Source organism: Amphimedon queenslandica, unplaced genomic scaffold (genome assembly GCF_000090795.2).
Source record: "Amphimedon queenslandica unplaced genomic scaffold, v1.1 AMPQUscaffold_11846_Cont13812, whole genome shotgun sequence".
NCBI classification, from domain to species: domain Eukaryota; kingdom Metazoa; phylum Porifera; class Demospongiae; order Haplosclerida; family Niphatidae; genus Amphimedon; species Amphimedon queenslandica.
Genome location: NW_003547914.1, coordinates 1 through 12,586, shown reverse-complemented (window position 1 = coordinate 12,586; position 12,586 = coordinate 1). Strand labels below are relative to the sequence as shown.

At 32.7% G+C, this 12,586-nt stretch overlaps 2 protein-coding genes across 3 annotated transcripts; both read left to right on the top strand.

Annotated features, from left to right (window-relative positions):
- Positions 1-2,317: 2,317 nt before the first annotated feature.
- Positions 2,318-6,029, top strand: LOC109588804 (kelch domain-containing protein 3-like). Its single transcript, XM_020004918.1, has 6 exons — positions 2,318-2,444; positions 2,562-3,080; positions 3,280-3,461; positions 4,979-5,182; positions 5,721-5,916; positions 5,998-6,029. The coding sequence occupies exons 1-6, from the start codon at positions 2,432-2,434 to the stop codon at positions 6,027-6,029; spliced, it is 1,146 nt and encodes a 381-aa protein (XP_019860477.1). The 5' UTR covers positions 2,318-2,431.
- A 3,165-nt stretch (positions 6,030-9,194) lies between these two features.
- On the top strand, positions 9,195-11,588 carry LOC109588805 (uncharacterized). Of its 2 annotated transcripts, XM_020004919.1 has the most exons (9): positions 9,195-9,366; positions 9,417-9,497; positions 9,545-10,092; positions 10,141-10,263; positions 10,313-10,469; positions 10,519-10,626; positions 10,761-10,862; positions 10,990-11,064; positions 11,113-11,588. In XM_020004919.1, the coding sequence occupies exons 2-9, from the start codon at positions 9,422-9,424 to the stop codon at positions 11,178-11,180; spliced, it is 1,257 nt and encodes a 418-aa protein (XP_019860478.1). In that variant the 5' UTR covers positions 9,195-9,366; positions 9,417-9,421; the 3' UTR covers positions 11,181-11,588. The 2 variants fall into 2 exon arrangements, with proteins under 2 accessions (XP_019860478.1, XP_019860479.1); XM_020004920.1 differs by lacking the exon at positions 9,195-9,366 and having other exon boundaries at positions 9,381-9,497.
- Positions 11,589-12,586: the final 998 nt, after the last annotated feature.

Genomic DNA, 12,586 nt, shown 5'->3' with positions numbered 1-12,586 from the left:
TTCCGGTGGAGTGGAGAAAGGTGTTAGTGATAATCTCTTGTTATCATCATCATCAATAGTGACTATAATGATAATAATAATATGTAATGATGTCAGTCATGATAAATGTTAATGCACATTAAGTTTGAACTGAATCTGGTTAAATTAAGAGTTTTGGCTGATTAAAAAATTGGCCAATTTATGAAAAAATCCCTGTACTATAGCCCATCGTTTTTTCCAAAAATGGCTTCAAAATCACCTCCAATTTTTATTACGTTTTCTAATACGTATTGACGTCCTTATGCTGTGTAGAAAGTTTGATCCAATTCCGACTTCAATTTTTCAAGTTATGGCCATTTTAAGAAAACGTCAAAATTCTGAAAAAATCCAAGGCTATAGCCCATGCTTTTTTCCAAAAAATGGCTCCGAAATCACTCCCAATTTTTATTACATTTTCTAATACGTATTGATGTCCTTATGCTGTGTAGAAAGTTTGAGCCAATTCCGACTTCAATTTATCGAGTTACGACCATTTTAAGGAAACGCCAAAATTCTAAAAAATACCCTGTACTATATAGCCCATGGATTTTTCCAAAAATAGCTCCAAAATCACCCCCAATTTTGATTATATTATCTAATACATATTGACGTCCTTATGCTGTGTAGAAAGTTTGAGCTGATTCCGGCTTAAATTTTTCGAGTTACGGCCATTTAAGAAAACCCCAAAATTCTAAAATCACCCCCCCAATTTTTATTCTACTTTCTGATACATATTGATGTCCTTATGCTCTGTAAAAAATTTGAGCTGATTCCGACTTAAATTTTTAAAGTTACACCCATTTTAAAAAATTAGCCAATTTATGAAAAATCCCTGCATATACCTAATAATACCTTATATAGCTTGTGCTTATTTTCTAACTTACGTGTTTTGCTTTGAGTGTGTGGTACATCCTCTTCTCCAACAAATCTCTCATTTCCTTCATCTTCAATCGACTCATTTTCCAATAATTTTAACTCCTCTTCACTCACATTAAATATCTAACAACAACAAATAAGTAAATAAATGAATAAATAAATAAACAAACATTAATAATTAAAATAAAGTAAGTGGTCTTACATCATGAACATGAGCAGTCATTATTTCTACAACTTTTGCTTGATAGCTCATGTTGGCTAGTAATTCAAGTGATGGGATCATCTCTCTATAAAAGGAAGAAAGACAGAGTGTGTGTACATGTATTACAATGGAGCCTCTATACAATGGACACTTTGGGTCGAGAAAGTGTCTCTGTTATACAGAGGTGTTCTTTGAAGGAAAGGAGAGTGTGTGTAAATGTATGCAATTGCAACAGTGCCTCTATATCATGGAAATTTTGGTACTGTAAGTTGCTCTGTTATACAAAAATCACCCCCATTCTTATTACAATTTTCTGATGCATATTGATGTCCTTATCGTATGTAGAAAATTTATTTAAGCTGATCCTCTTAGTTTCAACAACTCTGTTCAAGTAGGCCTGATACTTGAATCCTTTATTAAACATAGTCTTGAAGGAGCTCCTGGATTTAGTAACAGCTTCATCTAGATGATCAACTTCATCACAATCCCCGCCACAATCCTCATCATCAACTCCAGCCATGATGATATCCATTATCCAACCACTCCCACAATCAGTTAATTAACACACTTTTATTGCGTGGGTGTTCATGATGTTTTAAAGTTCCAGTTACATACAAACTCTCTAATCAATGATTATAAAGTGATCCTGTCATACATCACTAGTAGTGAATGACATGCTTCCTTTACTGTCTCCTCTTCCTCCTCTCTAATAGCTCTATCCAGTACCAATTTACCAATGACACTACTACTTATACAGATACACCACATTCCATTACATTAGCATTGTGAGTACTAAATAGTCTCTCTGATATCCTCATCACTCCTTCTCTCTAATCAATGAGTGAGGCAGAGCAGTACTAGGGGGTCCCGATTATTCCGGAATAATTTTGGGAATAATAGCAGCAAATGCAAAGTTTTTGAATTTTTTAATGCCTGAGCTAGTTGTAACTCAATTTTTGAACAAAGTTCAGGTTCTGAAATTGATATAGAGACATATATTTTGCAGTCTCTGCTGATAGTGATACTTTAAATAGCTTCTCAGACAGACTTACTAATAATCATTTTTATTGTAGTTAGCTCATGATTGTAAAGAATAAAGTGAGAATAATAGGGCAGAATAAAAAGAATAATAGGCAAATTTTTGAGAATTTCTGAATAGAATTATAGGTAAAAAAAATTAGCATAATCGGGACACCCCTAGCAGTACTGCACCATGATCACGTTTCTGCACGTGGTCACTAATAAAACTGAGTAGAGGTGTGGTCTAAGTGATAATTAATTTGTTGGAATGTTAGGCGTGGCTCGTTGTTTACTAATGTTTAGAAGAGCTAGAGGATGTCTGGAAAAAGTTAGTTTATATCTCCCTACCATCTTCCCTCCTCCTCTGTCTTCATACTCTCTCTTTCTATTTATTCTTCTGTAGTCATTGTCTTCATTTCTATCATTATTCATTTTAATACTACAGGTTTCAAAATAAGAGCTAAGCACAAAGCTCCTGTAATAGGGGAGTCCCTCTACCTGTGGGCTGGGAGCCAGGTTAACTTACCTGCAGTTCATGAATCACTTCAAAAGAAGGATCTGACCTCAACAGTTGATGTGTACCAGCTTTCTGCTGCTGACTGGTCCTCTCACCTAACAAGAGGTACTCCTCCATTAGGAGTAATTGGCTACTCCTGTACCACCTCTCATTCTAATATTTACTATTTCGGTGGATATTGTGGTCATGATGACTGTTACCACAATACGTTGAATGTACTGAATACGATAAAGATGGAGTGGACTTTATGCAGTAATGCTGAACAGTCGTTGATGAAGAAAGGCTATGCTGGAATGATATCACTGGAATTTGATGGAGCAGAATACCTTGTCATAATAGGAGGGAGAGGTTCTACACCAACTGTTTACCATCCTCAGTTTCAATATGATCAACTTAATGATGGCGGCGTTCGTACTAATGAACAGTTACTTTATAATGTGTCCACTGGTAAGATTCTCAGCTTTATACATGTACATGTATACATTATACTGATTTACTTTTGATAAAAATTGCTTGTACATGTACTTCAAATTCATAATTACTGTACATGTGTATATTAATTACATGTATAATTATAGCAATATAATAGGTAACAACCGTAAGATGTATTGATAGATGATCACTGTATTCTCTTCACTTAATTTAGGACAATTCACTGTTCCATCTGTCAGTGGACAGTGTTGTCCACCAACTAGTAGTTTCATAATTGAGAAGATTACTACTACTGGTAACAGAGGAGTAATGTTTGGAGGACGAGTGACTGTTAATGGTGATCTGAATACAGCTACTAACAGTGTTTACATATTCAGTGTGACACATAGTATCATAGTAAGTTGTATTATATTTTGTTGTATTGTAACAAGTGCAAATAAACAATACGCCGTGATGTAGCAGGCTACTGTAGGTGCATTGGATACTCTCCCTAATATTATGTACTCTTGGTAATACAGTATTTCCTCAAATAGGGGCCCTACTCAAATAAGTGCCTATCATTAATATATTACCACTATAGATACGCACATATCCAAGTATTTATTAATTTATGGTTAGAGTGGCCCAAATGGCCTATTTGTTCATCTGCAGTCTTCAGAACATAGAGTCACAGGTTTGAGCCCATGTTTTGGCACTTTTTTATTTTATTTTTTGTGAATTTTGCCTCTGTTAAGCAATAAATGCCTAGGCCCTTATTCAAGGAAATACACTACATTATTTCAGTATTATTATATTCTACCTAACCCAAACTTCAAAGACGCTGCAGTGCTGATAAATCGTTTATACTGCCCTAGGGCACTTCTTATTTATTATATACATGTACATGTACATGTATGTATAGGTTATGCACCAAGGTAGAGGTTTCTATGGGATTTATTAACTGAGCAATGCAGTCGCAAGGTTAATAAATGTAGCATACTGTGATGTTCTAATGGCCAGTCAGAGTGAGAATATTTAATTACGATATAAGACCCCGTTTACACTAATCCATTTTCACATGTAAACAGAGACTTTTTGATTTTGATACAGCTTCTGTTTACACTAATACATGAAAACGCATCACCTATCCCAAGCAAAATGTAAAAGGATACCAAAGTGGATACTTCTATAAAGGAATGATAAATCTTATGAAAATGCAGCTGCTGGATTAGTGTAAACACCTAAAACGAATAATAGCTCGAGTGATAGCAAAAACAATCCAGATTCAGTGAAGTGGATTAGTGTAAATGGGGCCTAAATCAGCAGAACAATAGCAAGTATGAGTGCTATTGTAAACTGGTGAGTAACAAGACAGCAACTGATATAATAATACACCAAGATGAATGACATAGGCTGAGGTGTATAACCAACTTCTACCATGACATTTGAAGAAACCTAGCAGCTGCTGATCATAAGATCACAGTTGACATACATACAACATATCTCACAGGCTAGGCCAGTAGAGAATCAATCAAACTTGACAAAACTAATGGACTAATAAGAGCATAAGCATAGAGCATCAAGATTCTAAGTGTTCCCGGGAGGTATCTAATAGATTTATAAACCTAGGCTGGTATTCTGCATCCTGACTGGTCAATTTAAATTTGGCCCATGGTAGAAATATAAATATTATAGTCATGCTTAGGTAGTCTGGTATTTCATATTATCAAGTATGTTGTGTACCAATAGATTTGTTATACCTCCAGTACTTGTACATGTATAATACTAAACACAACCACTAACCTCACCTCATTAACATCAAAGTATTAAATATTAGGATTAATTTTTACATGTCACACCCATTATTTGTATAGCCACACCCATTATTCATATTTACGCTGACTGATATTATTAGTATTTGTTTATGTATCTAGAACTGGGAGATACTGAAACCAGGAGCAATACCTAATGAGGGACTGTGGCCTATGGAGAGATATTGTCATGCTAGTGCTATTATCAATGGTGACTCTACCTCACCTACACTAGTAGTGATTGGTGGAAAGGATAAGAAGAATCAACTAGTTAATGAATGTTTGTTATTTGATAGTATCACTACTGGTCAGTATAGTTGTAGGAAGGTATGTGTGTGTATAGTACTGTATAATGATGTGTGTGTATGTATAGTTAGGTCAGTTGAGAGTATGACACTAGTACTGATGTATATTGATGATAGATTAGTAATTGTTAGTGTGTTCAGTAGATAAGACTATCACTGATGAAACATTAACAATACAATAGAACCACCCACACATTTGATTAAAAATTACACATTACATTATTTTGTGAATCAACCTTAATGTGTGTGCGTGTGTGTGTGTGTGTGCGTGTGTGCGTGTGTGTGTGTGTGTGTGCGTGTGTGTGTGTGTGTGTGTGTGTGTACTATTAACAAATTTCCTATTTTTAAAATATTGAGATTTAATTTTGTACATATTTTGTTATTCTTTACATGATGTGCATGAAATAAAATGTATATTTTGTTCAGATTAGAATTGATTTTACAATTACAATAAATGTAACGATCATCTACATATGAAATGATACAATTTCTCATTTTTATAAGTAACTGTATAAACATCATGTATCAGTAATTACTTGTATACTTCTCTTTATCTACAGATTCCTCTACCTGAATCTGTTACTGGTAGATACGCTCACTCACTCACAGCAGTCACAATGTCACCACACTGTGTGTGGCTAGTAATTGTTGGAGGATGTAAAGAGTTTGAATGGAAAGATGTTGGAGGAGGAAAGGAGGAACCATGGGTTACATATATCAATGATACTAATAGACTAACAATGATAATTGGATTAGGTAAGATAATATTAATTAATTGTAAGGATACGAGCATTAAATACATAATTACATTAAATAATGTACCACTCATTTTTATAGTATGTACATTATTTGTAAATTTCAGTTCCTAATATGACTTACATTTTCCATTCATTTTTGTATACTGTACACACTACAATACCACTGTATGTGTGGGTGTGTATTTACAACCACTATAAATGATACCATTAGTTTATAAATTAAATACATTTATTTATAAATATATAATGTATGTTATTGTGTCTCAGTATATAGTGAAGCTGGTGAGTGGATAGTAGAGTCAGTACTGGATGGTAATGATCTCACTAGTAAGAACTATCAAAAAAAGTATCAATCGTACAGCAAGACCAGAACATGGCGGATGGATCAGCTAATAGAATATCCGACAGAGAGGGAAATAAAGCTTCAGAGATATATACAATCTTTAGATGAAGACCTACAAGTGGCTCATGAGAGCAAAGTATCACTACAGGAGGCACTGGTTGAGGCCAATAAACAAGGTATATAGGATACTACACACACACAGACTTTAACTGTACTAACTGATTACTATTATGTAGTATTGTGTGGTTATTGGTAGTGTGAGTGTATGTATTAGTACTGGTTTACATTATCATACTAGTGGATTAGACAATGTTAAGTATGGAAATACCGTAATTCTTCTAAAATTTCGCACCTCTAATTTCAAAAAGAAATAATTTTTAGGCACTTTTATTTCAAAATTAATTCTACTAATTTGTTTTGTAAATTATGATGAAAGTTCTTCTAATTTCACCATTTCCCTCCGATTTCGACACTTGACAGCATTATAACACATGGGCCTGTGCTGCAAGAGGCAAAAAATCATGTCTAACTCACAGTGATGCCTCGAGCAGCACTCCGCCGGACAGATGACTGCCATTAGTAGGCCTAAGTTCAAGATTCAGATTGTGTTAGTCAAGCAACAAAGAAGCATCAACAGACTTATATCTTGTCCAAATATGCACCTTAGTGCCTCCTATTTCGTCATAATTAATTGCTAGTTGGCCATAAAGGCTTAGTTTACTCTAATTATTCATTTTCAAAATTTATTTATCAAAAGTGACTGTGGGAAACTTTTAGAAGATTTACGGTAGTATCCTGTACTCAATAAAAAGGTCAAAATTGTCCATGCATTAGAAATAATGAGATTGATGTAGAGTGAGCTCTGCTTACCATATATGGTATGATTAGCCATAATCATAGTACATGTATTTATGGGCTACTGTACATGCAGTGCAAATTTGTATAAGCTAGAAATAATATTGAATATGATTATCTAATGGCTTGTACATTGGTTGAACCAGTGTTTGGTGTGTATATATTATGTGTATATTCTGTTGTGTTATTATGCATAATACTGATTACTCTCTTCTTTTATATTATTATTATTCAGTTAAAGGTGATGATAGTAATGATATTATGAGCAGTGTATTAGACATCAGTACATATTATTAGATGAGAAAATATTCTATTAATGTATAGAGGATAATGAAAAACTGAAACTCAAAGTAGTTGATATGGAGGAGAAGGAGGAACAATATCTCAAAGAGAAACAGATCATTATTGGTTAGTGTATCATTATTAATCACTAATAATTATTAGTATGGGCTACTGTACATGCAGTGCAAATTTGTATAAGCTATAATTATATCATTTTATTTTCTGTCTTTGTATATTTATGGGCAATTATAGAAGATTATGAGAAGCTTAAAGCTAAAGTTGCCGATAATGAAGTATATGTAACTAAAATATTGAAAGAGAAGACACGAGTAGAGGAGAAGAAACAGGTTATTACTGGTTAGTGTATCATCAGTACATAATATTAGATGAGAGAATATTCTATTAATGTATAGAAGATTATGAGAAACTTAAAACCAAGGTTGCTGATATGGAGGAGAAGGAGGAAAAATATCTCGAAGAGAAACAGATCATTATTGGTTAGTTAACTATACACACAGCATGTATTAGATGAGAGAATATGTTTATTGTGTAGGCGACAAACAAAATCTCAAAACTGACATTTCAAAGAAAGACAAAGTTATAGCCAAACTGACATCACAAGTAGAGGAACAATCACAGAATGAGAAAAAGATCATTACTAGTTAGTGCATTATCATCAATCAATAATAATTATTAATATTCTATTAATTTATAAACCTTAAAGAAAAGGACTCGTACATAGCCAAACTAATGAAGGAGAAGTCACAACTACAGGAGAGAGTCACATCCTTAGAGGAACAATCCATCAAAGAGACCAGTTCCATTGGACTACAATTTAATTACCTGATCCCTTCAATGGGTAAGAGTATTATTGTGTGACTGACTACTAAGTACTGCTAACTACTGATTTTATCAGACAACAAGCCTATGTACAGTATTCATGAGTCATGACATCATTCATTGATGTTTATACAATACCGTGTATAATGTATATAATCTTCCTATCCCAGTTACATAGTATTCATTATCTCTGATTATTCTATATAAGTCATACAGATCAAAGGTACCATGCATGGTTTATAGTGGATATTCGAATATCATTGTATATCTGCCAATATCCCTATGAACCATGCTAGGTGACCTTTGTTCTGTATGGCTTCTAAATAAACTAGTTATTTGTGACCATAATTGACAAAAGGTACATGTACCTTATGGCGGATAGGAAAATTGATCTTTATAGCCTAAAAAATCCAACTTCCTGACCTCCATTTATCATAAAATTAGTCCAGAGGATGCAAAAAGTTACTATGTAACTTTACTATGTACTATGTAACTATTGAAACGCCAAATTTGCCAAATTTGATTCCCTCCAAAATTTCCCGCTATATGGTAGTCTGTTTGGGGCAGTGCGACCACGTGTTATTATGTAAACTATGACATCATAAAACGTCATTGCGGTTAGCTTTGGTATGCCATTAGGTTTATAGGGAGAACCCGGTTCTCAGGGTTCCCAAAGGCTATGGAACTCAAAACCTGATATTCTGAAGTGGCATTGGGCTACTAAGTCTCATCCTTATCTCACATTCCTATAAAAAGTTATTTCAATTTTCTTGGGTCAAATTGCAAATTTAATTTTGCAAATTTATGCTGTCTGAGAACTGCCATCTTGTACTGTAATATTATTGATTTTTACCGAAGTAATTTTAGTGAATCTTTAAAAAATTGCAAAATTTACAGCCCTCAAACATTTTGCGCTATAGGGTATTATACATGTATGTTGTAATACTCTTGTCAGTAAGATAACTACATGTATAATCAAAACTAATTTTGTGATAAGTTCATTTAATTTACAATAAAGAAATAATAATAAGTCTGATTATTTTCAATTTTGTACCCCCTTAGTTGACGAACTGAAAAAGAAAAGAATTCAAGCACCATTGTTATCATTGCTAAAACCCGATAGACAAAGTATTAAAATAACATGTCAACTATCTAAGATTTGTGTATTTTATTTTCAGAACTGATGACTATTCTTATATACATTGTATTCCTCTCTTTCATAATTTATGCAAGTTATGGACCGCAAAGCAGTTTTATTGGTAAGATTGTACTTACATTATTATCATAATTATAATAAATATAATAGCTCCCCTGCCTGGTGTTGAGGTAGTCAGAAGTACTAATGTTGTTGTACCAGGCGGTAGAGCAATAACGATTGAAAAATTTGGTCTCATCATTGTTTCTCCTCCTGATGCTCTTCCAGATGGTCTCTTTTCTGTTATTAATATACGTCTTGGTATATCCGGTCCTTACATTTATCCTGATTCAGACACTAATCATACTATGGTAGCTGCCAGCCCTGTGTATTGGCTGTCCAGCAGTAAAGAGTTTCTTAAACCTTTACAGTTTGGAATACGTCATTATACTAGTCAAAAATCAATAATAAAAGTTTATACTGCTGATAACAATCAAATGAATATGTCCTACATCTTTGAAGAGATTCCTAACGTCACTGTCAGTAGGGATTATGTCTACTTTTCAGTGAACCACTTCAGTGGTTTTTCAGCAAATAGTACTGAAACTACATTTTGTGGAACATTATATTATCAGAGATCTCCTACTGTTAAGTTTCAATGGGATTATAACTATGTGATATCTCAATGCTCACTGGTAGATCTACATGATTTTGACAAGGTCAGCATGTAAATTATGATTAAAACTGAATTTTGTTTTATCATGCAGACTTGGTCAAAACAATTTAAAAACCATATGATACTATTTGAAGAACATAGTACAGAAATAGAACTTGTTATAGAATTCAATCCTTCAAAAAATTGGAGTGTTGTGGCAAGTTTTGATCTGGTTGTAAGTCAATAATTTTACTGTGTAATAACTTTTGATGAGAAATTAATAGTATACAAAAGAGATTTTGCAAATGAACTACATTGCAAATAATATGCAATTTTCACTGCAATGGACAAGAAATGATGGCCTACCAGCTTCAGAAGAGTTAAAATTTTTTTTGAAAGGTGCTCGAACCCCCAGAAATATAACTGTCAAAACACAATCAAGTAATTACTCGTTATATAATTGAATTCACTGATGATAATTTTTATATAGTTGACTACTGGGAATATTACTTGTATAATAAATTCTTCATTGTTGTTGCATCTGTAGTTACAATAATGATTGGCTTTTTTATCCTCATTTTAGTATTATCTTGTCAAGGTAATGTTTTTTCAATGCATTTATACATCTAGTTGTACCTGACCAGTCAGATTGCTTGGTTTCAGGAACATTCTATCAATAGCAATTAGTTTTCTATTTTTAATAGTTGTTGTAAAGTTATTTTTACTGCATAGGTAATAAGAAGGATATCCTCATTTTATTCATAATTATGATTATTATAATTTCGATTTTCTTGATATCATATTGCTTCCAAGATCACATTAACGAAATAATAAGTAAGGAAAATAAATTAATGTATTGTCACATACACATGATTTATCAATATAATATCAGACATAATTACTAATGAAAGCAAAGCAGCTGAAAAATAGTCATTTTATTACTGAATTATTTATTTCATAGAATATTTAATTTTTATTTTACAATCTATATTGGCTGCATTGCTACTATATTTAGTGTTTTACCGTCTTGTTCCTGGTAAGTGAATATTTCCATTATTATTTATTTTATTTTACAATGTTATAGAAATGAAAAGTACCCTTGTACTGGAACAGTTATGGAATAAATTATTATTCATGAAAAACAATAAATAATTGATAATAATTCAACTAAGTGTGCTTTTACACTTCCATTTGCTGATAAATAATAATGATGCTCATATTAATTTTTGTAATTTTGTTCTCTTTAATAATAAGCTGTTAATTTACTAATTTTCCTCCCACACATTTATACATTTTTTATGTCCTTGTTCTCTTTGTTGATGTTCTCCAGTTCTCCTTCCCCCTCTTTGTAATTTTGTTTATCTCTCTCTCAGACATTGCATCATGTATCCACCTTTCATCTACCATGTATTTACTTGTATTTTAACTTTTCTATATTGTATGTACTTTTAGTGACCCCATTTATATTCATGTATTTACTTGTATTTTGCTATAAACTTATCACAGCATTAACTGATAAATAACTGTACTAAATATATTAACTTTTATTTTTAAAAAAGAGTAAGCATTCAATGAGGTAAGTATAAAAGGGTGAATAGTCACTAATAGTGACTGAAGCATAGTTAGTAGCAAATTTTTAAGGTTGATTGACGACTAATTGAATTGTTCAATAACATTAATAACTATTAATAGTAAATACAAGAGCAATATTCCGTGTACTGCTATGGCTAATCATGTATCTACATCTATCTACTTTTTCAGCACTTTCTCATGTATATACATGAGTATCATGTATACATGTGCGATGTCTGCTCTCTCTCTCTCTCCCTCTCTCTCTCCCTCAGAGCAATCTCTCTTTAGTATACATGTGTATATATATGCCTCTTTATCTTGCCATGCAATGATGTCCTGTATATTATTATTATTATTATTGAACAATTTACAAAGTGTGAACAAAAGGAAATAGTATATAAACAAACGAACAATTAGAGAGAAAAAAATTTATGGGCCCAACAAACTTTGAGGGGTTACTAGTAAATATCTACTAGCACCCATTAAAATAAAATAAATTAGCAAGATAAAAAAAGAACAGGATAATTTAGAATAAAATAAAATAAAAGAGATAAGAGATTTGAGGTAGGGAAGAGATAGACAACTAGGAAAAGTCACAAAACCTTAATAATAACAATAACTAGAAGAATTTAAAACATTAAAGCTATAGATTATGTGCTGTATGATCTACATGTATGAGCAAGTAAAGCAATTGCACAAGTCTAAATACAGTAGATCTTGCTGCAGTCATCTTGCTCTTTCACTTCATCGAGTATATTTTAGTCTATTTTGAGAAATGGAGTTTTAAAATTGAGACTAGACTTTGTACCCTAAACCCTAAATTCTGTAGTAAATTTGTCTAAATCTGTGTTTGGTGTATCTGGTCCTTACATTTATCCTGATTCAGACACTAATCATACTATGGTAGCTGCCAGCCCTGTGTATTGGCTGTCCAGCAGTAAAGAGTTTTTTAAACCTTTACAGTTTGGAATACGTCATTGTACTAG

What these genes read in the sequence shown, in the direction of transcription:
- LOC109588804 (XM_020004918.1), top strand. An exon ending in ACTTTATAATGTGTCCACTG is followed by an intron (nt 3,081 to 3,279) that starts GTAAGATTCTCA and finishes CACTTAATTTAG; the next exon opens with GACAATTCACTGTTCCATCT. An exon ending in AACAATGATAATTGGATTAG is followed by an intron (nt 5,917 to 5,997) that starts GTAAGATAATAT and finishes TCATTTTTATAG; the next exon opens with TATGTACATTATTTGTAAAT.
- LOC109588805 (XM_020004919.1), top strand. Translation starts at nt 9,422, where the DNA reads ATGACTATTCTTATATACATTGTATTCCTCTCTTTCATAATTTATGCA. An exon ending in TCACATTAACGAAATAATAA is followed by an intron (nt 10,863 to 10,989) that starts GTAAGGAAAATA and finishes TTTATTTCATAG; the next exon opens with AATATTTAATTTTTATTTTA. An exon ending in GTTTTACCGTCTTGTTCCTG is followed by an intron (nt 11,065 to 11,112) that starts GTAAGTGAATAT and finishes ACAATGTTATAG; the next exon opens with AAATGAAAAGTACCCTTGTA.